The 27,483-nt window shown below is 38.8% G+C and overlaps 1 protein-coding gene across 1 annotated transcript; it reads left to right on the top strand.

Annotated features, from left to right (window-relative positions):
- The first annotated feature begins 773 nt into the window (after positions 1-773).
- Positions 774-9,762, top strand: LOC114164171 (copper methylamine oxidase-like). Its single transcript, XM_028048731.1, has 12 exons — positions 774-1,192; positions 1,874-1,983; positions 2,135-2,440; positions 3,093-3,205; positions 3,318-3,648; positions 3,769-3,984; positions 4,082-4,318; positions 4,597-4,782; positions 7,843-7,983; positions 8,312-8,580; positions 8,830-8,911; positions 9,312-9,762. The coding sequence occupies exons 1-12, from the start codon at positions 1,009-1,011 to the stop codon at positions 9,444-9,446; spliced, it is 2,310 nt and encodes a 769-aa protein (XP_027904532.1). The 5' UTR covers positions 774-1,008; the 3' UTR covers positions 9,447-9,762.
- Positions 9,763-27,483: the final 17,721 nt, after the last annotated feature.

The raw sequence follows: 27,483 nt of genomic DNA, 5'->3' as shown, positions 1-27,483 counted from the left end.
TTACTTCCTTGGACTTTATGAAAACGTACAAACCCAAAAGCAGATCGTCCTATCAACCCCCCACCAGCTTATCGTATTGGACCCCATTGATAAGTCCTCTCCCTCTCTTACCTCACTCTCCTTTTGATCCTCTTTCTAAATCTCATCAACTTTAGTTCATTTTTAGGTTTAAAATATATTTTTATCTCGATTTTTATTAATACTTTTCATTTTTTTTTCATTTTAATATAATTCTTAGTTAATGTGATTTTTTCATTAAATTAGTGCTCACACGTTAAGATAACAACATGATAATATAACTTCACGTGATATTGAAGTGTAAATGATAAATAATACTGTGAATGTCACCTTAAATATTTAATGTGTTATTTTTATTTTCAATTAAAAACATACAAAAATCAAATTAAACTATTTTAATGGAAAACTCTGTATCTAAAAATCATTTCAGCTCCATCCAAATACGTACATCCCTTAATTTTCCATTAGGTTTTCAAATTTTATTCTTCAATTGCATTGCATGTGAAACTTTATGCGTCAATTTTATATTTTATTAAAAAACATATAAAATGTTACCGTTGGTAATTATTCGCTGTGATCTTAACAAAAAAAATTTACAATTAACATGAAGATTTGCGTTGGTAATAATGGAGTAAGATTTTGCTCAAGGAACAGTAATTAACGATGATAATGGTATGGGAAAAGAAGAGAATTAGGAGAGTTAAAACTAAAACACGTGGCTTGATCTGGCAGTATATAAGCAGAGTTACTCTATTTTTTCGTCACAGCTGGCTCTGCTTCCTATTCATTATTCATTCATTGCACTTTCTCTGTGTTGCGCGGTTTGTTTTTTTGTTTCAGATCACGTTGCTGTTGCAGTGGAAGAAGAAGAAGAATAAGAAGGAAGTGGAAGAATAAGAAGAAGAAGAGGAGGGTGAATTGCTGTATGTCAGTGTACTGTGCTGAGACCTATTGGGGTGGCGGAATCGGTGAGATAGCGAATCCTCTGCAATGGCCACAGCTTCGCAAAAGGCGACGCCACCACTACCGCCGCCGCCGTCCTCTTCTTGCTGTCCCGCCGCCGACTCCGCCGCCATTCCCCGTTCCGCCGCCCCGCCGCAAGAGTGGAACGCCGCCACCGACGTCCCTCTCATTCGTCCCGTCGATTCCTCCACCAATGCCTCTGCTGCCAAGGGTACCTAACATAACACCTTTTCACTTCTGTTTCTCTCTCTTTTACGTCACATCAAATCTAATACCTTAATTTCATAAAAAAATTAAAATACAAAAAAGGGTTTAATTACTTATTTGCAGCAATAGAATAATCCTTAAGCTCCTCTCTCTTTGCCTAGAGATCATTCATGTTATTCTCTACGTATATATTTTTGAACACATTTAACAGACTAAAATGTAGAATTGTGCTGTTAAGGTATGGAGAACCATGAGTAGTTAAAAACGATATGGCTGATTTCATGCTGCTATGTATGTGTGCGTATGATGATGGTATGTCAAATGATATGTGGCTAATGATTGTGTGCTTGCGTGTATTTATCGTCGTATGCTTTTATTCATGGAAATGATAACCACTCTCTAGTTGGGAACACGAAACTCAAGTGAGATCGGGATAACATGAATGCTTCTCATCTGTTTCGGTTTTTGGGATTTTAGTTTTTCAGAACTTAATCAATTTTGAATGAGGTATTGATTGCTGAGTGGTGGCAACTTGTTTAGAACTAACAAGTAAGAAGGAAATCAAACAAGTACTCTTACTTTTCAACATTTTTTTGAAAGTTCTTGAATATATGTTCTGATTGCTTTCGCATTTTTTTTAATGTTAGCTAAACTATGTTACTATTTTTGTTGTAATGTTGCATAGGAGTCACTGCAATGCCAAGGCCCCAGTCCAGCCACCCTTTGGACCCTTTAACTTCTGCTGAAATATCAGTGGCCGTGGCAACTGTGAGGGCCGCTGGAGCTACTCCTGAGGTTGTCAACTACAATATGATTTTTTGTTTGTATTTTTATTTTTATTCTTTGTTTAAATGGAAGTTGGATGGTGTTGGCAACAATTAAATGAGTTCAAGTAGTGATTACTTATGATGTTTCATCTCCTTCCCGATTGTATTATATCTTACAGCTTAGAGATAGTATGCGCTTCATTGAAGTAGTTTTACTGGAGCCCGATAAAAATGTTGTTGCACTGGCAGATGCATATTTCTTTCCGCCTTTCCAACCATCATTACTTCCCAGAACTAGAGGAGGACCTCTAATTCCAGCCAAACTCCCTCCAAGATGTGCTAGACTTGTTGTTTACAATAAGAAATCTAACGAGACTAGTATATGGATTGTTGAGTTGTCACAAGTACATGCCGTAACTCGAGGTGGTCATCACCGAGGAAAAGTAATTTCATCACATGTTGTTCCTGATGTTCAGCCTCCAATGGTATGTTGGTCTTTACCTTATGACTTCTGATTCCTTTTCTAACCATCGTGTAGTACTTTATTGTTTTTAAATAATTTTACCCCTAATGATGATGGTTTAGATTTTGGCAGACATTTTTGGAACCGGTCACTGAATGTATTGATAAATTTCTCTATAGCTGGTTGGCTTGCTTTTACTTATGAATGAGACTATGACAGTTTCCTTTATGAAGAGTGAATAACAAACCTGATTAAAAAATTAAATTTAACCAGAACACTTTTTTTAGTATTTCTACATCTTTGTCACACTATTTTTTTGGGCTGTCTGTATTGATCACAAAAAGAATTTAATCTAAAGTTTTTTCAATCTATGCTTTCTGTACTTATATCTTTCACGTATTGATTTTCTCAACCCTACAAACAACAAATTAAATGGTCAAAACTGCATGTCACCCAGTTGCCATGAGTGGGAAATAAAGTGATTGATTTAGTGTATTGGTAAAGTTTAAATCTGAAATTGGATGTCCAAGCTTTGTTATTCAAGATAATTAGAAGTGTAAAGTTTTGAAAAGCTGTGAAGTGATTTATATCTTCGCATATGTCCAAATTTGTCAAGCTGATGCAGTTCTAATATTCTACAAACCTCAATTCCATAAAATTCTCTCTATATTCAGGATGCTGAGGAATATGCAGAATGTGAGGCTATAGTCAAAAGTTTTCCCCCATTTATAGAGGCTATGAAGAAAAGGGGTATTGAAGACATGGACCTTGTAATGGTCGATCCCTGGTAATTGTAGTTGGATATTCATTGTTGAGGGATCTCTTATCTGGAGATATTATTATTCTTTCCCTTTACATTACTTGTATTGAAACTTTTGTTCTGCATAACCTTGTCGTAGGTGTGTTGGTTATTATAGTGAAGCAGATGCTCCTGGGAGAAGACTTGCTAAACCCCTCATATTTTGTCAATCTGAGAGTGACTGCCCCATGGAAAATGGCTATGCCCGCCCAGTTGAGGGTATCTATGTTCTTGTTGATATGCAAAACATGGTGGTGATAGAGTTTGAAGATCGTAAACTTGTTCCCCTTCCACCAGTTGATCCCTTGAGGAATTATACTCCGGGTGAAACCAGAGGTGGCTCTGATAGAAGTGATGTAAAACCGTTGCAAATTATTCAGCCTGAAGGTCCAAGCTTCCGTGTCAATGGTTATTTTGTTGAATGGCAGAAGGTAGATGTTATGTTACTTTTTATGAATTTGTAACTGGAAATGTCAAAAGAGCTGACTCATTCAAACTATAATTTGAAACTTGATATATATAACTTGCCTTTGTTGTTCCTGTGTTAACAGTGGAATTTTCGTATTGGATTCACACCCAAAGAAGGTTTGGTTATATATTCTGTTGCATATGTTGATGGTAGTCATGGGCGAAGGCCTGTTGCTCATAGGCTGAGTTTTGTGGAGATGGTTGTTCCGTATGGAGATCCCAACGACCCACATTATCGGAAAAATGCTTTTGATGCTGGGGAAGATGGCTTGGGAAAAAATGCACATTCCCTCAAGAAGGTTTTTAGATATTTGTCCTCTTGTTTCTTCTAATCTGACATTGTACTCTCCGTGAATGGACTCCTTATAGTCTGAGCTCAATGTTTGTTTGTTACAGGGATGTGATTGTTTGGGCTACATCAAGTATTTTGATGCTCACTTCACTAATTTCACTGGTGGGGTGGAAACAATAGAAAACTGTGTATGTTTACATGAAGAGGATCACGGAATTCTCTGGAAGCATCAAGACTGGAGAACTGGCTTAGCAGAAGTCCGAAGATCTAGGAGACTTACTGTATCTTTCATGTGTACTGTGGCTAACTATGAGTATGGATTTTTTTGGCACTTTTATCAGGCAAGTGGGTTTCATATCCTTTTAAAATAAATATGCTTACTTCAATGCCATTTTAAATTAATCTCAATTTAATAATTGTTAAATTCACAAGCATCAGTATCTGATCACCCTTTGAATTATTGAAAGACTCCTCATCTGTTTATCCTTTTAGAGTATTTTTGGTTGAAGGAACTCTCAGCTTTAAACATCTTTTATGTGGTTTACTTGTTCATGTATTATTTTTATATTGTCGTCGTATGATATTTAACTCTGGAAAATGGTGGTGTGTGTTCTTTCAGGATGGAAGGATTGAAGCTGAAGTCAAGCTTACTGGAATTCTTAGCCTAGGGGCCTTGCTGCCTGGAGAGTTTAGAAAATATGGAACCATGATTGCACCTGGTCTATATGCACCAGTTCATCAACACTTTTTTGTTGCTCGTATGGACATGTCTGTTGATTCTAAACCAGGTGAAGCCTTGAATCAGGTAATTTGCTTTTAGTTACTAAATTTTACCTTACGAGGTTACCGAACTAAAAAAATAACCGTAACCAGTCCAAAAAATTGATAACCAATAAAAGTCGAAAATTTTGAATTCAGAACTGATAAAAGGCAAACTGAACAAAAATCAATTATTTAAATATTACTATATTAATTATTATTTCAATTATATACTAGAGAATACGTATGTGAGACGAAAACTTAATGTACCTAACCTGGTTCATACTTTATAAATATGTAATAGCGGAGTAAAATAATGTTTAATACATGAATGAGGTGGAGGAAGAGTTTACTTGATGGTGTGAATGTTACATTATCAGTTTTGAGGGAGAAAGTGTTAGAGCAAAAAAAAAAAGAGAAATTATTAGAAGAACAATCCATATACTAGGATTGATGTTTGATGTTTATGTTTTAAATTTCTTGCAATATTGTATAGACGTGTACAGCAGATTATTAGGCTTATGACATGTAGATTCTAGGGATTATGTAGTATTTATGCCACAATGTACAGATACAACATAAACACATTTGTGTTTTGTTTTTTCCTTGGTTGTAAGACACTCCTTGTGCCTTTGTATTTGTTTTATTCTAGTTCTTTTGTCAATACAAGAAGATAAAAAGCTGTTAATATATGTAAACAAATTGTTTAATACTATACATAAAAACAAATATTTAATTATAGTGGACTAAAGAATAAAATTGTTCATCATGATATAAGATTAAGCCATTGTGTAAAAAAGATAAGACTAAATACATATACTACATTATATAATAAAGCCGCAAAACCGATCTAAATCAAATTAAAAATTTATTTGGTTTGGTTCGTTCTTCTTATTTTATGTTCAAAACAAACCGAACAAAACCGCATAATTATGTTCAGTTTGAATGTAATTTCAAGCAAAAGCCGAATTACGAATCTCCCTAACTAGGTTATGCTTTATCATTTTCTGTCTCTGTTAATAAACATTAATTTATAATAGAATTAACTTCTATTTTATCCCTTGTACTTTGTTGGAATATTTTTAAGAAAATCAGAATTTGCTTGATGAAGGACAAATGAATATTTGATCATATTATTTGAAACTTAAACATTACAATTTAAAAAATTTAAGAATAACTTTAGATGACTCTAAAAATAAGCCATGAAAATAGATGTAACAAATAAACTAAAATCGACTCCCTAAAACTCGGAAAGCAATAACAATAAAAAGAACAAATTCTGAATGTAGACATGTTTAAGTTCTGAAGCATTTCACTAACATTCCCCTTGCCTTAGGATCTGCAAACACCAATTTGTTGTCTTAGATGCTCAAACCTACTGACTGGAAGTGTTTTTTTTTTTTTTTTGCTTTCCAAATAAACAAGCCTTTCATGTTGGTGTGTGATCATCAAGTTCTGGAAGATCAGCTGCCATTTTCTTGGGTCTGTCCTTGATCCTTAGTCCTTGCTTTCCCGTGTTGGATTTTTCCTGGACTAGATTATAAAGGTTTTCTTGATTCTCTTCATGAAAAGCATATCTTTCTTTCAGGGAATATTGCGAGACAAACTTCCCCCTCTCTCTTCCCTTGTATCTTCCCTGAGGCCTGTAGTTTTGGAGACAAAATCATTATTTTCAACAGGAACATTAGCCTTGGTTTCCACCTTAGGTGTGTTTTCCTTGGCTGGAAAAGGAGCTTGATCCTCCTCCAATGGATTTAGAGCAAAACTTTTCCCTTTCATCTCTACTCAAGCAAAAATTATCTTCAAAAGCAACTTTGAAACCTCTTTAATTTTGTTGAATTTGGGGTACAAAAAACACATCAGAAATGAACTTTGTACCTGGGTAGCTTGTTATTTCAACAGTTCCCTTACCTTTGACTGAAATATAATCACCATTCCCCATCCGAACTTTGGTGATATTGGTTGGCTTTAAATCTTTGAAAAGTTCTTTGTCATTATTCATATGATTTGTGCAGCCACTATCAATCAACCAACTCTCACTCTCTCCGTTGCTTGCAAAACATGTGACAACAAATAGATGATCTTCCTCCTCCTCCTGGGTAACAATCTTAGCTTCTTCCTCTTGCTGAGTATTTTTGCTCATACATATGATTGCTTCATGTGCCATATGATTGCACTTGATGCATTTAGCATCAGGTCTCTTCCAACATCTGGAAGGTCATCCATTTTTCCACAATGCTGTTAAGGTGGGTAGCTTTTCTTTTCACCCTTTTGTTTTTTGTAATTATTTGCATTGCTCTCCCTGCTAACAAAATAAATAATGTAATTTTTTTTCTTGTTGGTTCTTGGTTAAAAGATCACCTTCAATAATATGATCATCTCTTATCAGTCTAAGCTGCTCTTAGGCCTAGAAGGCACGTATCACTTTTACAAAATTAATTTTAGAAAAAATCTGTGTTTTTCAACGAAGCAATAGATGCTTCGAACCGTTACCAGAATTTTCTCAACAATTCTTAAATTTGCAAAATCACTAGGTTATGCTTTATCATTTTCTGTATGTCAATAAACATTAATTTATAATAGAATTAACTTCTATTTAATCCTTTGTACTTGTTAAGTGGTAGATGAATCAATTTAAGTGGTCATTACATACCTATTTTGATTAAAACATGAATAAAGTGGTCATTACGATAGTCCTGGTCTCAGTGAGTTCTCATCCTGTAGAAATATCTGAAGACCTTTAAAGCATATTTTCTCCAAGAATGTTTCATCTTAAAGGATTACTGATTATAATTTTAGAGTGAACTCGTCAACATTTATAAACAACACTCATATTAAAGTGCACCAGTTTTTCACCATAGTTTATGAAAACTTCCTAATTCTTTGTTTCATCCCAGCCCGAAATTACAAGTTTGTGACATCCCTCGTCCGTTCCTTAGGTATCCAGAAGCCAATTTTATTGTTATTTTAACGCGGAAATAACAGAATTGGATACTTTCGTGATTTATTTGTAATTTTACTTGTGAACAGCTTTCTCTTACTCCAATAAACAATGTATCAAATTCTTTTCTATGTACAACTCTTACTCTCTCAAGATGTTTGGTAGGTTGTGGAGGTTAATATGAAAATTGAGGAACCAGGTGAGAATAATGTTCATAACAATGCTTTCTATGCTGAAGAGACTTTGCTCAGATCTGAACTGGAAGCCATGCGAGATTGTAATTCTTTGACCGCTCGACATTGGATTGTAAGTCTTCTGTGGGTTTTATAGCCAACTTCTGATTATTGGTGTTAAACTGTTGGTAATTTGATAGGTTTCTTCAGGAATTTGATTTCTCCACATTGGTAATTTTGTATTTTGTCAAACTGTTGAATACTTGTTTGTTTACAATGATGAGAAATTTCTGTTACACATAGCCTATACAAATAGGTGTCTTTTGTACCTAGTACTGAAAATGTTTACTTTCATTTAAAAGCAGGTTTTTGTATGTTATATTAGAACATGGTTCTAACTGTTTTTGACTTTTGGGTTAATTCTTTGATCGAGACCTGATAATATTTTAATAATTCTTCAGGTAAGGAACACCAGAACATGCAATAGAACTGGCCAGTTGACGGGATACAAGCTGGTACCTGGTTCAAACTGCTTACCATTGGCAGGTTCGGAAGCCAAGTTTTTAAGAAGAGCTGCTTTCTTGAAGCATAATTTTTGGGTAACAACATATTCACGTAATGAGATGTTTCCTGGAGGAGAGTTTCCAAATCAAAATCCGCGTGTTGGTGAAGGACTAGCAACATGGGTTAAGCAGAACCGATCTTTGGAAGAAACTAATATAGTTCTTTGGTAACCTTTCCCCCTTTTCTCCACACACTCCTACTGGACTAAGTGAAAGTATTCAGTTTAACAAAATTTGTAATGCTAAATCAGTAAAAGTGTGTAACTGCATCAAGTAATAACCTGTTCAGTTCTTTATTTATTGTTTTATTAAAACGTCAAAAATAAGTTTCTTCATATTCTTTTTTCCCATTTACTTGAACATTCCACCGTCGACTTGTCAAATTTTCTCCCCTTCAGACTAACTGTTATTTTCAGGTATGTATTTGGAATCACACATGTTCCCCGTTTAGAAGACTGGCCGGTTATGCCAGTAGAGCACATTGGTTTTATGCTCACGGTAATTACTTGATTCAGTTGGTTATGTATATTGACTTCTGCGAGAACTTGAGTAGTTGGTTGTTTGCCTATCATTTTAGGTTACTTTATGTGATGGTTTGTTGATCCTGTTTTGATGTTTTTTTTTTGTTTTGTACTTTCTAATGTTAGTGCTTGAATCCGAAGAACTTTGAACGGCACTGTAATATCAGTAAATTTTTATTTGGTATCATTGTTGTGTTAAATGCTCACTGGACCACATCTTTTCCATCAAATGACTACTGATTTTAAGACCATCAATGCGTTTTTTATTGTCTATGGTTTATTTGAGTGTTGATCTTATTAGTTTGTTCATACTACATATTTTAATTGCGTCTAGAAGTTTTCCATCAGTCTGACCTACAAAGCTCCCTTTTTTGCAGCCTCATGGATTCTTCAATTGTTCCCCTGCAGTAGACGTCCCACCTAATGCATGCGAAATGGATTCTAAAGATAATGACATTAAGGATAATGGTTCTTCGAAGCCAATTCCGAGTGGGTTGACGGCGAAGCTTTAGGAACTTGTCCCACCAAAATTTATGGCTATTGGCTGCTGGTAAGAGAAACTCAAGTACTATTTTTCCATCCCCTGAAATATGAAGTTGAGCACATTATATTTTTTAATCTAGAATATTGATTAAGCTATGGACTAAAATCGTGATCTCGTTTATTTTGGAAAACTTGTGTAGAAGGCTTGTTGGTAATATTCCTTTGATTTTCTTTGTACTTGAGAATCTAATTCCAAATTTGACTTTAGATGCTGGTAATGAAACAGTGAATCTGACGTTATTATTTGGTTCAAAATAAATGGTTCGATCCTGGGATTTGATATCAGGATTCAAGGTATCTCTATAGTTGTATGGTGATTGCGTGTTCTTGTTCCCTTTTCACCAGGAGTTCAAATTTACGATTCTTTTATGCATTAGAAATGTAGAGGACCCTCTTGCCTCGTATGTTTTAACTGAAAAATTATTGTGGAAGTGTAACTAACTCATTTCTATCTGCTATCTGATAGTAAAATAAGTATGATATTATTATTTGTAGAATAGCATTCTCTTTTATATATAATACTGACTGACAATAGTGAATGTAATGTGATTGTATGTGATTGCTTGCATTTCGCCTTGTAAGTTACATTTATCATTCTAGTTTATATGCCGTAAAAATCTTGTCATCGAATATCTTTCAATGTGAATTTATTTTCTTTTCGTAATCAATAAATTCCATCTTAAATCTCGTTGCCATCACTTGTATGGATACTAAACTTAGTAACTCACTTTCAAATAATTTTAAAAAGTAAAACTCATGAAATAATTTTGAATCAGTATTCGAATATGATTTATTCTGAACTCAAATTGACATCACAATACAATAGCTTGAATCGTAGATTACATAGTTTAAAGCCACAAGACCGCTCAGTATTGGAGTACTATATATTTTTTAAAAGTAATTTCATTAATATTTTGTTAAAATAGATTAAACTGATATGATATTATTATTATTATTATTAAAATCAGCTTATATTGTCTTTGTAATTTCACTCATTTATATTCAAATCTGGGCTATAACAATATTTCTTTACCCACTAACATTACTTTAAATCTTCTTTACCTTTTATATCAATAATTAACTATATGAAAGTAAATTTATGTACAATTCAAATGCAATTATCTTAAGGTTTAGTTCACGTAAAATCTTATTTGAATAAAACCACTAAATGCGACATTAAAGGTTTGATAATCCGAAACAGTTAATGCAACACTTATCATAGATTATAAGTAAACTCATTCCAAAAGAAAGAACAATTCATGTTACAAAAGAAGATTTGTTATCCTATGACTCAGGTCTTGGGTTCTATTACATCATGCGGTACATCCATTCCTATATCATCCACTGCTCACACCAATGAATGATGATCGTCACAAAAGAAGAAATACACAAACAATGCAAATAAAGCGAGGGTAAATTAAAGATAACTTTAAACAAACATAATTTAACTTCATACATAAAATGTCCACATAGTAAGATATCACACCTAAGTTAGCCTTTCATCATTCCAAAATCACAAGGCAAAGACAAGCTAGACTCGATTCTCCGAATTTATGCATTGACTTGGACATAAGAAGCCTTGCACTTGTCATAAATCCTATTAGTGGATTATAGTAAAGGCTCTGGCTCCACCTGGTCTAAGAAATCGATAAAATTTCTATAGATAAGGTAAGTTAACTTATGGCATCAACGAAGGATCTCACCCCTAATCCCATCATAAAAACCTCATTTAACTCTCATCACCCACGCTACTAGACTCTCTCTCTCTAACTTAGTTAATTAACCCGACTTATGCACATTTGCCAACTCTATAATTAGAAAAGACATAAATTACTTTATATTTATTAATTAAAAAACTAATGGATTTTTTTTTTAATTTCTTTATCCTTTCCTTTTTGTTTTTTTCCCATTTACGTTCATACCAAAAATGGGAAGGTAAGATAATACCGAGTAGAATGAATGTATCTTTTGCCATCAACGTGTTCCCCGTTGGCACTTTCGTACATCGCATTTATATATATATATATATATATGTATATATATATATATATATATATATATAGATATATATGTATATATATATATATATGTATATATATATATATATGTGTATATATATATATATATATATATATATATATATATATATATATATATATATATATATATATATATATATTCTACAATCTGTACATCATCCAAATGGTTCATATGATTTATATGAATCACAAATAAATTTGCACATTCTCACACAAGTATATCAAGATACAAAATGGCGACTTGACAACATCAGTACAACTGTTTGAGATTTTATAAATAAAATTGAAGCTTCCTCAAAACTTCTAAAAATTATGTTCTTATATTCAAATTAAATATAATTGACTAAAAAATGATGCAAAAAGAACCAACCCAAACTATAGGAACCTTACAAGAAAAACTTCTTTAACTACAGACCTTCAATTAAAGATCCCTTCAGTCAAAACAAAGAATCACATGTCTAGGATCTACTATAGAAATTTAGCTCATTTCGACGGTTAACAAAGCAAGAATTGCAATTTTCCCAAGATGACTCGGATTTGGAAAACTCAACTCGCCCAACGAGATTTCCTCTTTGTCAAAGTTAGTTTTGGCACTCGCCCAACGAGATATAGGGCTCGCCTAGCAAGTTTGCATAACACATAAGTTGAAAATCCTAAAATTTTAAGAGTGCCAACCCAACCAACAACCATCTCATGCCTCAAACAAGCCATAAAACACACAAACCATGTTGTATTTGTTTCAGCAGAATATCACCATTATAAGCTTATACCTCAAACCCAAATTGAAAACAAAAGACAACATACACACTTCAATAATGCATTCCACCAAGCTCCCAATTTCAAGACGCACATATTGTCCATTTTAGTTCCTTCATCTCCTAACAACAATCAAATAGACCAAAACAGTCCTAATTTCACAACTTCACATAAAACAGAACAACCCAATCAATTATATTTAACACATTTGGACAACTTTAACATTCCAACACTTATTTCACAACACCAATTATTTGTTCTATGTGAAAAATCACATGTTTATACACACAACAACATTCAAAACAAAAATAACATGCAAGTAGTTAGGTTTTAGCTTCCCTTACCTTGAATGCTACTATTAAGTTCATAATCCCTTCTTCACGGATTTCATGAAATCATATCCAAAAATGTAAATTCACCCTTTGAATCATCAGAATTTAAGAACAAGGTTGGAGTGAAGTTGGTTTACATGCAACCCATCAAATCCAAGAAACAAAAATTACAACTTTTATTTCTAACAAACAAGAGAAAACTTACTCTAGGCACAACTTTGATTGGATGGATTCGAAGAACTCTACGTATTGACTCCAAGGATGACCTCTGTGTAAGAAGGAGATAAGGTACAAGAGAAGAACTTGGGAAGAGGATACTGAGAAATGTGAAATGCTTTTTCTAAGAAAGAAAGAACATATGATAAGGGTGAGGGTGAGTGTGAGTGTGTGTGTGTGTGTGAGAGAGAGAGAGAGAGTTTGGTACTATACCATAGTGGCCAGACAGGCCGCCAACCCAAAGGATCGTAAGTAGTAGAGAACCATAAATAGCAGAGTCGAGTACATAGTAGAATAACAAATGATAGGCACTAAAAAACAAGACGATCAAATATATACCTCCTAGACGACAAAGGATCAATTTGCTAGCTATTAGTTTTGAAATGGTTGAAAAGCCAAGAAGGTGGGGGTTTGAATTGGCTAGTTAAAAATTTAGGCTATCTTGGTAAGCTAAAAACCACCTTTAAATTAGATCACCAAGTTAGGATGCAAAAGGTGATGGACAATATACTTTCAGTCCATCAAAAACAGAGTTAACAGATTGATTTTACTAAACAGATTCTGTTCTGGTATAATCAATCGATTGAAACAGGAAAACAATTGACTAAAATATTGGGAAAAATGCAAAAATACAAATTCGAGTTTTAAACCAAGAACAATGCATAAGAATGATCAAGACCAGTTCTAAATGATTATGCAAACATGCTCAATACTGTAGATGTCATGAAAACATGTAAGAACATGAAAAATATTATTAAAGCATAAGTTCTTTAAACTTTAAAATGAAAATGCAAGAGAGAAAGGTTAGAGAAGAGAGGAGACCATTAGATTTTTATACTGGTTCACTTAAACCTGAGCTACATTTAGTTTGTCAAGGCAACCTGAGCTTGACTTTGCACTATTTCAAAAGATTTACAAAGTATCCACCCTTACACTTTCAAAATATGCAAAAACACTACAAAAGACTCTTGAATCACATAAGAATCACACTAGCACAACAAAAACCCTCTTGCAGACCTGGAAAACCACCAGGCACACACACAAAGCTTGAGAAAGATCAAACCTCAGTGGTAGCACAACCCAGCCTACCACAAACCAATTTCTCCAAGCTTCAAACCAAGCCAAAAGCTCCAAGAATTAATCCAAGATCAATCTTCAATTGTTGCAAACTGTATGATCACGAACGAGAGAGTTTTCACAAGTTTTCAGAACAAATCTGCGCTCTAAAATGATCAACATGCCTCTCTTTTGAAAATCACAGCTTTTATAGTCAAACTGTTACGAAATTTAACAGGTTGATTTTCAAATCAATCAGTTGATTTCACTTGACTTAAGTGAAATTAGTCAATTAAAAACTAAATCAATTGATTGAATTTGTTACAGTTTAAGACTACTGCAACCAACCTTTTAACCTGTTAAAAAACCATTCAACAGATTAAAAGAGACATTTTAACCTATTGAAAAACCATTCAACAGATTAAAAAACACATCTAAGACCAAATACATCTAATTAATGTTATAAGGTCTACAATATGAATTACAAACTTCAAATACACTTTCTTAATGATGTAACTATGTGGAGAGCACACATTCTAGCCTTGATCAACATGGATATCATTAAATCTCCTTTCCTTCATCAATGTAGGCTTCATTCCAATGGTAATGGCTTCAAGATAGTTCAAAAGAGCTTCATTAAATCTTCATCAAATCTTCAAGAAGCATACCACCTTGGCCTTCATTAAATTCTCATGTCAACACTACACTAGCTATATCACGTATACCCAATGTCGTCTATATAGAGGAAAAACCAGTCAACTATCTTACACCATCAGTTAAAGAAGAAATACGCATAACTAACCAAACACATCTATGGATGACAAGTACGCAGGCAGGAAAATCTGATTATGTTGATATGTTAGTGAACCTACTCTAACTTAGGCAAAAACAAGGTAAGATCTAATGAAACATATTCAAAAAGTATTGGGCTTGCAATGCAGGCCCAATCAAGCCTAGTTAGGCCCAATAAACTTTGGTCAAAGGCAATTGAACCTAGTCAAAGCCCAACCCATAATTAACTAAGTAAGAACATCCCAAGTAATTAATCCTCTATAAATAAAGGTGGACCCAAGTAATTAAAGGTACATAATTCAGTAGCATTGTAATATGAGTTTTGACTTTAAGAGTTTTTGTTGACTTGATTGTCATAGCCGTTTCTACAAGTACACCCTATATGTCCCACAAAGTACTAAGTAACAAAGACCTAACAAACAAGACCTTGAAGTACCCATCCAAGGAGTTCAGAGATTATGGTAAGATAAGGTTTGAGTCTTATGATAGCTTGATATTGTCCATGCACACAAGTACTTTTTTTCCTTTTAAGGTTCTCACAATTTATACAAAAAAAAAAAAACATAAAACACTATTTTATCATATGTATTCCAAAGTAAATAAGTTTTACCTTAAATAATCATTACCTAGGTGTTTTGAGCTTGGTTCAGGTTTAAGGCTGAACTTATCTAAAACCAAAATAGGGGGAGTATGGGTAGAAGAAAACATGGTAGCAAGATACACAGAAATATTGAATTGCAAGATCATTAATTTGCCATTCACCTACTTGGGAATGAGTATAGGAGGTAACCTTAGGAACTATAACATGTGATGTGGGGTAGTGGAGAAGATTAGGGTTTAGGGTTTAGGGTTTAGGGTTTAGGGTTTAGTGGACCACTTGGGTACTTGGAGTGACATGCTACCATTAGTGGAGTTCACGTACAATAACAACTATCATTCCAACATTGGGATGGCGCCATATGAGGCTTTTATGGTAGGAGATGCAACACTCCTTTATGTTGGCAGCAGGATAGGGAGTCAGTGGTACTTGAACCAGAATATTTACAGCAGACTACTGAGAAAAAGAAGGCAATACAAGATTGAATGCGAGCAACTCAGAGTCGACAGAAATCATACGTGTAAGACCCGTGAAAATTAAATAATTAAATAAATAATTAATTAATAGATGCGGGTAGTGGAAGCCTTTAAGGCATTAATTATTGATTTATATGACGTGGAAAAGTACTAGCTCAAATGGTTGAGAGTACTTGATTGTGTGAGAGGACTTGCAAGTCCTATGTATGCCAATTGTGTGTTATTTAATTTATTATTTTTAATAATATGCTTGATCATGTTGAGTGATAATATAATTATAGAATTATATTAAATGTCATGAAACATGAATTGGTTGAATGCTTATGCATTGAATTGGCATTGGCATAGTCATGGGTTCGAACCTTGGTAATTCTAAATTAAACTTCCTTTTTGCTAAAATTAGTTTTGGCATGAAGGTGAAAGGGTGGAGAAAACCCTAGATGAATGAGCAGCCAAGGGAGGCTGGGAAAACAGTCCATAAGTGACTTTGAATGACAATTAAAATCAGTCTCAATGTCATTTTCGTTTTTCCTTCATTATTGTTAATTAAGACACCATTAAAAGACAAATTGTGAGAGAATAGAGGGGTTTGGAGGCTGGATTTTTGAGAGCATTGTAAGGTGCACGAAATTAAGGAAAAATAATGATCAGTAAGTGAATTAGAGGAGCTAAAATGAGGTGGTGCTAAGGAGACCATTGATGATCAAAGGGGGAGCTCTAGCATTTGCATTTTAAGTAAGGAAACCAGGTTAGGGGAGCTTTACACGTTAAGTTTATGTTTAATTCTGATTGGTATGATAATTTGAGTACCTTACACGATAACCTTATTTTAAATGTGATTGGCATGCTAAATATGGTAATTTCATGTGTTGACTATTTTAAGTCTGATTAGCATGCTAAGTATGGTATGATTATGTATGAATTGTATATTCCATTTTTAAAGTTTGCGGTTATGGAAAATTTCCAGAATTAGTCTGGTTGGTGGTGAACTTCCGCAAGACTATCTTTTTCTTGCTAAGCCATTTAGGGTTCCTGTAGAGGAACCACTTGCCAAAAATAGTGTAAAAATAGCCTGTTTGACCAACATTGACTGCCCTTGCCCAAAGTTGACTGGTTGACCAGTGTTGACTCTTTGATTGTCCAGTGAGAGGCTACCACGTGTCAGAGCAGTCTCTCCCAAATCAGTTTTCCCTTCCGGAATTAGGGTTTGGCTGCTAGGATGGTTGTCGACAGGTGCGTTTCGCAGATTTGTCGGTGGCCATGGTTTCTCCGATGGAGGACATGATCGGATGGAGCTTGCTGTTGTTGCAGTGATGGTGAAGAACTACTGCTGTTGTAGGAGCGTGCTCGTGAGGACTTAACATTTTCTCCTGCCAAAAGAGTCACCACGATGGAGAAGACGCAGCTGCAGGTTCACGGTGACACGGTAGTTGCAGATTCGAACTGCCCTCAGCGTGAAGAAGTGTAGGTGATGCAGCGTTAGAGGTGCTGCTCTCTTTCTTCTTCTTCGATCTGGTGCACAGTGTGGGTGCTTGCACGTTGAGGCCGCAAAGATGGTTGCACGTTGGTGCATTTTCCGACTAGGGGGCCCATGGACGAGACGCACCTTGATGGCGGCGCGGGAGTGGCATGTTTGAGCTCATGGAGCGCGACGGTGGCGACGTCCCGACGTAAGCGTGACGATGGTGATTGCATTTTCTGCGTGGAGTATAGCAGATCTGCGCGAAAGGATGTTGTTTCAGATGAGAGAACGGTGGTGGTGGTTGCGGGACGCATGGAGAAGACGAAGACGTCGCGGACTGTAAGACCCGTAGAATTTAATTAATTAATTAAATAATTAATTAATAAATACGGGAGGGGAAATAATTATGACATTAAATTATGGTTGGTATGACGTGGAAAAATATTAGCTCAAGTGGTTGAGAGTACTTAAATTGTGTGAAAGGACTTGGGTTCGAGTCCTGTGTATGCTAACTTTTGTGTTATTGTTTTATTATTTAAATCTATGTAATTATGTTCTGGTATGATATGATGTCTGAATTGGATTTGTTAAGCATGAAACATGACTTGGTTGAATTGGTGGTGTAATTACTTTGTGATTGAATGGTTATGGGTTCAAACCTTGGAGAACCAAACTAAAAACATTATTTTTGGCATTTTGGCTTTGAATTGAATATGAAAGGTTGGGAAAAACCCTAGATAGTTGAGAGGCAACCTTGGGTAGCTGAAAAACAGATCATAAAGGTCAATTAAATGGTAGTTAACAATGGCCATAGGGAACCACATCAAGAAGGGGGAGACGTAGCGATCATTGGAGTATCTCAAACAATTCAATTTAAGCGAAGGAATCCAGGTTAGGGGAGCTAAACCACGTCTTATATTGTTTATTGCATAATTATATGATTGAAAGTATATGTGTTTTGCTGAATCTGTATTATTGGATTGAAAATGTTGAGTTTTGGAAATTTTCCAGAAACCGCCTGGCAGGTTGTTCATAGCCGCTAGGCAGCGCATGCAGCGAACGCCTATTCTGGGTTCATGGGAAGGAACCGCCTGGCAGTACATACCCGACTGCCAGGCGACACATGTTGATTTCACCAATTTCTAGAATTTTATTATGAATTGCCTGGCGGTGATGATCAACCGCTAGGCGACGCGAGTTAGTGTTAGCGATTTTGGTATATTCTGGGTTCAGGGGTGAGTATGACTGGATAAAAAGTTAGAGGTAAATGTTAGGGGATGATCTGGCATGTGTTTTATTGAATTGTAGCGTAATTGAAGTCGTAAATTGATGGAACAGCGTACAAGAACTCTAGGGTTGAATGTTGGGATTCCATTGGTTATGATTCGAAATTGGATACTGGTAGATTATAGTGGGATTAATCGATCATTGTATTTGAGTCTGAATTGTCTTGATTGTGTTGGAATATGAGCGGGGACTGATGAGGAGTCGCGTAGAAGGAAGAATGGTGAAGTCAGAGGCGTTGGGAAGAATCTGGAAATACCCAGATGGTATGCACCGCCTGGCGGCACGGGGTTTGCCGCCAGGCGTCGACGCAAACATTATAACCAGGTTTGATGAAACCAATGTTGAAGAGTTGGGGGTTTGTTCTGGAAGGAATTGGTTCAGTATGGTGGAATAAGGGTTGGGAAATCCATGGGTCATGAGTTGTTTTTCTACCTTGATTGTGGGCACGTATGTTGGGTAGGTTTTATGAATTAACGAGCTCAAGAAAGGCTTGAGATGTTGAACTAATTTTTCTGATATGGGTATTAGTAATTTGGTTTGCTTGGGTTCATGATACTGCTTGAAATAAAGTCTTAGAATAGGGACAGTTGGAATTGGGAACATATTTGGTTGGAGTACATTGTGGTTGGCATAAGTCTTAGGAAATAATGTGTTATGGGTATACGTTGTATATTTGGTACCAGAAATCTAGTAGTGTTGAGGAAGAAATTTGAGATAGAGAACATAAACCAGAAGGGATGACTGTACTGGTACGGCGCCTGGCGGGAGGGAACGATTCCGCCAGGCGATAGAAGGAAGACAGTGAGTGCCAGTTATTGCAGCACCTGGCGGAAGAGCCTGTGGCACCAGGCGATGTTCAACCTATAGGAAGCCACTGTTACGGAGGTGCCTGGCGGTGGGAGTAATACCGCCAGGAGGGACCTGGAGCGAGTTGAGTATTTGAGGCGTTGTGCGCCTGGCGGTACGCGACACCCGCCAGGCGGTCTGGAAGCTGGCAGCGCCTAGCGGTACGTGTCCCCCGCCAGACGATTTATACTGCTGCAACTTTGAGTTTTGATTATAAATTTGTGATCTACAGTGCGTCTAGTGATGCTTTAAGGGTGAGATTGCTGGTGTTCCTTGAGTTGTGACTCAGAACGTATCCCTTGAGTTGTGGCTCAAGATAGGGGTTAAGCACGTGATATTCCTCGAGTTGTGGCTCGGAATAGCATTTCTTGAGTTGTGGCTCGGGATGGCGGATGAACACGAGGAACCCTTGAGTTGTGGCTCGGGTTGGCGAGTGTTGCTGGTGTGAGTGTGCTGGTTGTGGCCAGTACGGATGGGTCCAGATAGATTGCCCTCCTCAGTTGTTGGTTGACGAGTTTGGTTGTCTTGGGACGATACGGGCTTTGTTCGTATATGGGAACTCTACCTGGCGTTGCGGTGTATGATCCGTAGCATGTTTTCTCGCACGTGCTCTATCGGTTGTGGCCGATAGGTATGGCAGCAAGTCACCTTGAAGAAATCCTTAGACGTTGTAGAGCACAAATAATCTGATTGGGGGTCAGATGGTAGGAATTAAAGAATAGGGCAATGTGAGATATTTATGTTATGTATGGTCGCTTGTGTTTATATGATTATATTTCTGTAACTTTACATATGTGATTTAATTGTTAAGCTCACCCTATCTGCGTGTGTGTGGCGATGATCGTGTACGCGGTACACGGGAGCAGATTCTGTTGATGCAGGTGGCTCAGGTGACGCTTAGCCGCGGAGAGGGGTTATACTTGGGGAAATGCTTATGTTTTCTTTATTGCCTTTGAAAACAGTTGTAAACCCTGATGGGTAATTTTATAACGTTATGGTGTTGGTATTCATAGACTTTATTCGATGGTTTAATAAAGTTTTAAACTTTCCCGCGTTTCGGGAAAGTGAGGTATTATTAAATGCGCAAGGTTTTAATTTATTTATTTTATTTATTTATAAATCAGTAATATCCTGACGGAATGTTACACGGACCACCGGTGCAGCAACGGTGATGGGGTTTCCGACGAGGGCGCAATGCGCGACTACTTTCTGACGAGTGCAGCAGTGGTCGGATGTGGTAGTGGCGGCCATGGAGGTGGCGGCTGCGGAGTGGGTTGGTGCGGAAGAGAGAGCAAAGGAGACTAGGGTTAGGGTTTGTGTTGGGAAGGAGACGATGATGTGGCAAACATTGATTGGTGATTTGAGTTAGTGGAGGATTGATGATGTAACAAATTATCATTGGTTAATTTAGTAAGTGGAGGATTGCCACGTGACGACATCTGGTGGACCAGAGTTTAAGTGACATTAGGGGTGCAGCTTAGTAAAAAAGAGGGGTGTAGAACAGAAATTGAAAGTCTATTTACAGAAGAGGGTGTAAACCTGAAAATAGGGGGTGCAGTTAGCTCCAGAAACATCCTTTTTTAGAAATAGATAATCCAATTGAGAAAGAGGGTGTAAACATGAGAATTGGGGGTGTATTTAGTACCAAACTATTCCTCTCCAAAATTCTTATTTTGGGACTTAATTTATGAATTAAAATATTCATTATTTGCACTCTTAAGGACTTAAATTAAATTACAGTGCATTATTAAACTCAAGAATATCCAATAATATAGTATGCAACTAAATACAATTTTTAAGCGCAAAAATAATATTAAATTCCCAAAAATTTAATTATTGAACGTGAGCCAAGGTTCGACTCATCATACCTTCCAGGCGGTCTCGAAGCGCGCAACGCTTGGTGGTACGTGTCCCCCACCAGACGATTGTACTGTAACGGTATTGGGTTTCTTACTCTTGACGTGTGTGATCTACAAAACTTTAGTGATGCCTTAAAGATCGGCTTGCTGGTGTTCCTTGAGTTGAGCTCGGAACGTATCCATTGAGTTGAGCTCGGGATAGGGGTTAAGCACATGGCATTCCTCGAGTTGAGCTCGGAATGGCATCCCTCGAGTGTGAGTGTGCTGGTTGTGGCCAGTACGGATGGGTCCAGATAGAATGCCCTCTTCAGTGATTAACTGACGAGTTTGGTAGTCTTAGGACGTTATGACCTTTGTTCGTAATTGGGAACTCCACTTGGTGTTGCAGTGTGTGATCCATAGCATGGTTTTCTGCACGTGCTCTATCGGTTGTGGCCGATAGGTATGGCAGCAAGACATCTTGAGGTAATCGCTATAAGACGTAGAACACGATTATCATGGTGTGATTGTGTGATATATATAAATGTGCAATATTTATATATATGTGTAATTAGTAGCTCACCCTATCTGCTTGTGTTTAGTGATGATCGTGTACGCGGTACAAGGGAGCATATGATATTGTAGGTGGATCTGGTGAGGCCTAGAGACAGAGCGGGACTAGTATTGGGAGAAGATTTTATCTGAACTTTTATGAAGATTTTTTTATGCTTTCAAATAAATTATAATTATGAATATTCTGGACTTTTGGATAATTACTGTACCACACTTAGCCAGCCTCGCTAACACGTCAGCACATATCATCCTTCACCGCCATGTATATATCGACAAAGGTTGGGGGACTGGTGTACCACACCTAGCCGGTCCAACCAAATAGTAATAATAAACGACCATCATATCTATACGTAAAACAAATAAAGTAGCCGGCCTAAGCTGACCTAAGCCTAACCGACCTAAACCGCTAAAAGAATAGCCAGCCTAAGACGACAGGCGAATAGTAGCGACATAAGCCGCTAAAAGAGTAGCCGATTTAGACTGGCCACTCTTGGAAACTTAACGAAATCAAAGCACTTCTAAGTTTCAACAAGCCCACAATAATCAAACTAAGGGCCTGGGCTAAGGTCCAGGCCCACATATGACCCAAACCAGGGCCCAGCACATGACATGGCCAAACATAATTAAGAATCTATAAATATGCATGGACCCCACGAATTAAAGGTACGCATTCATTACTTCCTTAATCACCAGATTTGACTTTTTGAGAGACTTCAGAGCCCCTTCTGCAGGTAACCCCTACTGGGTCCAAGCTGACCACTCCAAGATATCTATAAACGACATATATCAACTGGAAAGAAGCCTATTGAAGAGATGGCGGACCATGGTAAGGTAATACTTGTATCTGACATATCTTGTTTGTTCTCTGCAGGAACAATTGGCGCCCACCGTGGGGCACGAGATAGTACTTTACCACCCACTTCCTCCGAAAATGGTTTCTACCCGCAGTAGAGTAGGAGTTAACAAGCAAGTTGAAGTAGGGCCCTCAAGACCCCTTAACATCACTTCGGATTTGGCCGCCATCCTAGACGGTCAAGCCAAGATGCAACAGGAGCTGGCTGACTTGAAGAAGCGTAGTGCTGATGAGATGGAAGCACTGCAATAGGAGAATTCTCGCCTAAGGCGAAAGATCGAAGCCGATCCCACTCAAAAGGGGAAGGCCAAAGAAACATCTAATGCCGCAGGGTCCCCAACTTTCCAGCCTACTGAAGAGGAAAGCGAGTACAACCCTACCCCACATACCTACTGAAGAGGAAAACTCCCATCCTCTCAACCCATCCCACTCACTTCCACTCCACCCTCCCAGGAAATACTACAGCTCCCATCAACGCCGCCACCCTGCCCACCACAAATATCCCACCCTACAACATGCCCACCACTCTACACACCACCACAAATATCCCACCCTACTACACACCACCCATATCACAACCTCCCTACTACCCATATCCCTCCTCACAACTTCACCTCCACTTTTCCCACTCTCGTCCACCATCCCATCCCCCTCACCCGCTCCCATCTTACCAACCCAGGCACTGTCACCCTTTCACCGACTTCATCGCCAACACCCCCCCTTCCCACCCAGTGGGAACCCTTCACGCTAGAGCGTTACACTGGCAAAACCGACCCTGATGAACACCTCAAGTTCTACATCACCCACGTCGCCCTCTACACTTCCCATGATGCCATTTTTTGCAAAGCCTTTCCTACCACTCTCAAAGGCATTGCCCTCGAATGGTTTACCACCCTCCCACCGTACTCTATCGACAACTTCGACACCCTCTCCCACATGTTTACCACTCACTTCGCCGGTAGCCGCCCGCATCAAACTAGAACAATCTCACTACTCGGCGTCAGACAGGAAAGAGACGACACGCTCCGGGCATTCATTGATCGTTTCAGCAAGGCTGCCCTTCGCACACCACACCTCAACCAAGAAATGATTCTTTAGTGCATGGCCCTCACTCTCCAACCCGGCCCCTTCGCCAACAACGTCTACCTGCACCCACCTTCCTCCATGCATGAGTTGAAATTGCATGCGGCCGATTACGTCCATATGGAAGAAATGCAAACTCTCCATACAAAATTTTGCAATGATTATGCCTCATCTACTGCCAACCCCACTCCACAACCTCCCCGCCCTGATCCGAGACCTCAGGAACCCCGACAAGCCCGCTTCACTAGATACACCCCTCTATATGTTCCTAGATCCCGCCTCCTTGATGAAGCCTTACAAGCCGATCTCATCCCACCACCACGCAAAATAACTACTCCCCCAAACGCGGACATGACTAAATATTGCCGCTATCACCGAAACCACGGTCATACCATAGAGGAATGTAAAGCATTCCAGGATAAAATTGAAGAACTGGTTCGTGCTGGCCATTTCCGCTACTTTGTCTGAAAAGATGACCACTCCTCTCGATCCCAACACCATCCTCGTTCTGACCACTAACGCCTTCCCCGCGACCCTCGCCACGATAAACGCCCAAACCAACCCACAAACCCTGACCCCCAACCAGCTTACACCAATGTCACCCCCGCTGACCCTCTCCTATGTGGCACTATCAACACCATCTATGGAGATTTTGCTAGTGGAGGATCCACCTCCTCTGCCAGAAAGAAACACCTCCGCCATATCCAATCCATCAACCACATAACCCATTCTCACCACAAACGTCGCATGCCCCCATAACCTTCACGGACGACGATTTTCAAGGCCTTGATCACCAGTAAGATGACCCTATGGTCATCACCGTTGAAGTAGAAAACTACGCAGTCAAGAAAGTCCTCGTCGATCAAGGCAGCTCCGTTGACATCCTTTATTGGGCTACGTACTAGAAACTTCAACTCCCAAACACCACCATGGTCCCATATGATGAACCAATTTATGGCTTTTCTGGGGAAAAAGTTTCCACCTGCAGCTACATTGACCTCCATACCGTCTTCCGTGATGGCGCCCAAACAAAGACAATTCCTATCCGCTTCCTCATCGTCGACGCACCTACATCTTATAATGTCCTCCTTGGTCGCCCTTCACTCAACACCCTTGGCGCTGTTGTCTCCACACCTCATCTGGCCATGAAGTTTCCCTCCCCAACGGAAGACATCCTCACCATTAATGGCGACCAACGCCTTGCACGCGAATGCTACATGGCCAGCCTACGCCCACAGCTCCCCATCCTATAAACCAATCACATAGAACGACCACCTGGCTCTGAGATCGCTTTGTCTGGTGACGATCTAGACCCCAGAGTAAGCCGGGATGTTCGCCTTGAACCTGTTGAAGAAACCACCCCCCTAGAGCTCCCTAATGGCTGCACCATCAAACTCGGTACTAGGCTCGAGTCTGAACAACGTGACATCATAACACCCACCATTATCGACAACTCAAACCTCTTCGCTTGGTCAGCTGCTGACTTACCTGGAGTTGACCCTCAAGTGGCATCCCACAAGTTATCCATTTACAAGGAGGTCTGATATATCTCCCAGAAAAAACGCAAACTTGGCAAAGAGCGACACGTAGCGGCCAAGGCCAAGGTCGATAAATTACTAAGTGCGAGGTTTATCGAAGAAGCTCACTATACCACTTGGCTCTCTAACGTGGTCCTGGTCAAGAAAGTCAATGGCAAGTGGTGGATGTGTGTTGATTATACGGATCTCAACAAAGCCTGTCCTAGAGATGCCTACCCATTACCCAATATTGACCGACTTGTCGACAGTGCCACCGGTAACAAGGTTCTTAGCTTTCTTGATGCATATTCCGGTTATAACCAAATTCCCATGTTCGCATCCGACATGAACAAAACCGCCTTCATCACAGACGATGCCAACTACTTCTACAAAGTCATGCCGTTTGGCCTTAAAAATGTAGGAGCAACCTACCAACGACTGATGGATAAAGTCTTCATCCAGTTAATGGGCAAATGTGTCGAAGTATACGTTGACGGCATGGTTGTCAAATCCCCCAGCCATCACCAGCACGCTCAGGACTTATCGGCAATCTTCTCTACTTTAAGGCAATACAACCTCTGCCTCAACCCCGACAAATGCGTTTTCTGTGTCGACCGTGGCAAGTTCCTTGGATTCATACTAACCCAGCGCGACATAGAGGCTAACCCTGAAAAGTGCAACGCGATCATTGAGATGCGAAGCCCAACTAGCATCAAAGAAGTACAACGCCTCATAGGCCGATTCACGGCCATTTCCCGCTTCCTTCCCAAATTAGCCGAACAAACCCAACCCATCATACAGCTGCTAAAAAAATCCGCTAAGTTCACGTGGAATGATGATTGTGAACAAATATTCCAAAAGCTAAAAACCACCCTCACCTCACCATCCATCCTCCACAAATCGGATACTCATCAACCCCTATTGGTCTATATCACCGCCACTGATCACACTGTCAGCGCCGCGCTGGTTCAAGATATCGGCGGCACCCAGCATCCTGTTTACTTCGTCAGCAGAACCCTACAAGACCCCGAAACTAGATACTAGATGGTGGAAAAGTTCCTATCCCTGGTACACACAGCCCGCCGCCTATGCCCATACTTCCAACATCATCGTCGAAACCGACTACCCAATTCAGAAGATATTGTAGAAACCAGTCCTTGTAGGATGGATGTCGTCCTGGGTCGTTGAGTTATCTGAATTCAACATCCGTTACGAACCTCACGGCAGCATCAAAGCTTAATGTCTTCTAGACTTTGCCAACGATCTCTAACAAACACCTGCAAAGGACCAATGGACACTTTATATTGATGGTTCATCAAATCCGAAGGGGGCAGGTGCTGGCATCGTGTTACAAAGCCCCAACGATATCCTCATCGAAAAATCCCTCCATTTCGCCTTCAAGACATCTAACAACCAAGCCGAATACGAAGTCATCATCGCCGACTTATCCCTGGCCCGCGAGGTTGGTGTCAAGTCATTAACATGCAAAACCGATTCCAAGCTTACTATAGGCAATCTAAATGACGAGTTTCAGATCAAAGACCCCACCCTCCTGCAATATTACCATTTGGTCCGGAAAGTCGTCCAGTCTGCCTTCGAACAAGTCCGCATCCAACACATTCTTAGATCCGAAAACGTTAGAGCCGACATATTATCCAAACTAGCCAACACCAAGTTAAAAAGTTGCCACCGATCACTATTGCAGCAAATACTATCTGCCCCTTCCATGACAAATACTTGCCATAACCTAACCCAACACCAAGCCGACAACTAGACAACTCCTTACATCCAGTACCTCCAAACCGGTAACTCTCCACCTAACGCTGACAAAACTTGGATAACTAAAGTCGCCAGGTATACGATGATAGGCGATGATTTGTACAAACGCGGATACAGCCAACCACTTCTCAAATGCGTCACTATAGAACAAGCCCAGTACATCATTAAAGAATTACACGAAGGCATATGCAGCTATCATTTCGGCGCACGCACCATGACTACCAGAATCCTTTTCGCCGGTTACGTCTGCCCAACAATGGAGGCAGACTGCCAATACTTCGTCAAAAAATGCAAACCATGCCAGAAACATGGCAACCTTATTCACCAGAAACAAGAATAGCTTCATTCTATACTATTCCCGTTGCCCTTCGCAAAGTGGGGAATGGACTTCCTTGGCCTTTTCTCCCCCGGCAAAGGCCAAGTAAAATTGTTGATAGTAGTCGTCGACTACTTTACCAAATGGATAGAGGCCAAATCACTAGCCACCATTACAGCCCAGCAAG

Source organism: Vigna unguiculata, chromosome 9 (genome assembly GCF_004118075.2).
Source record: "Vigna unguiculata cultivar IT97K-499-35 chromosome 9, ASM411807v1, whole genome shotgun sequence".
Taxonomy (NCBI): domain Eukaryota; kingdom Viridiplantae; phylum Streptophyta; class Magnoliopsida; order Fabales; family Fabaceae; genus Vigna; species Vigna unguiculata.
The sequence above is the reverse complement of the archived record's forward strand: the minus strand, read 5'-3'. Positions and strand labels throughout refer to the sequence as shown.

Coding starts and splice junctions, on each gene's coding strand:
- LOC114164171 (XM_028048731.1), top strand. CDS start 1,009: ATGGCCACAGCTTCGCAAAAGGCGACGCCACCACTACCGCCGCCGCCG. Junction 4,319..4,596: donor TTTTTTGGCACTTTTATCAG/GCAAGTGGGTTT, acceptor GTGTTCTTTCAG/GATGGAAGGATTGAAGCTGA. Junction 4,783..7,842: donor CAGGTGAAGCCTTGAATCAG/GTAATTTGCTTT, acceptor GATGTTTGGTAG/GTTGTGGAGGTTAATATGAA.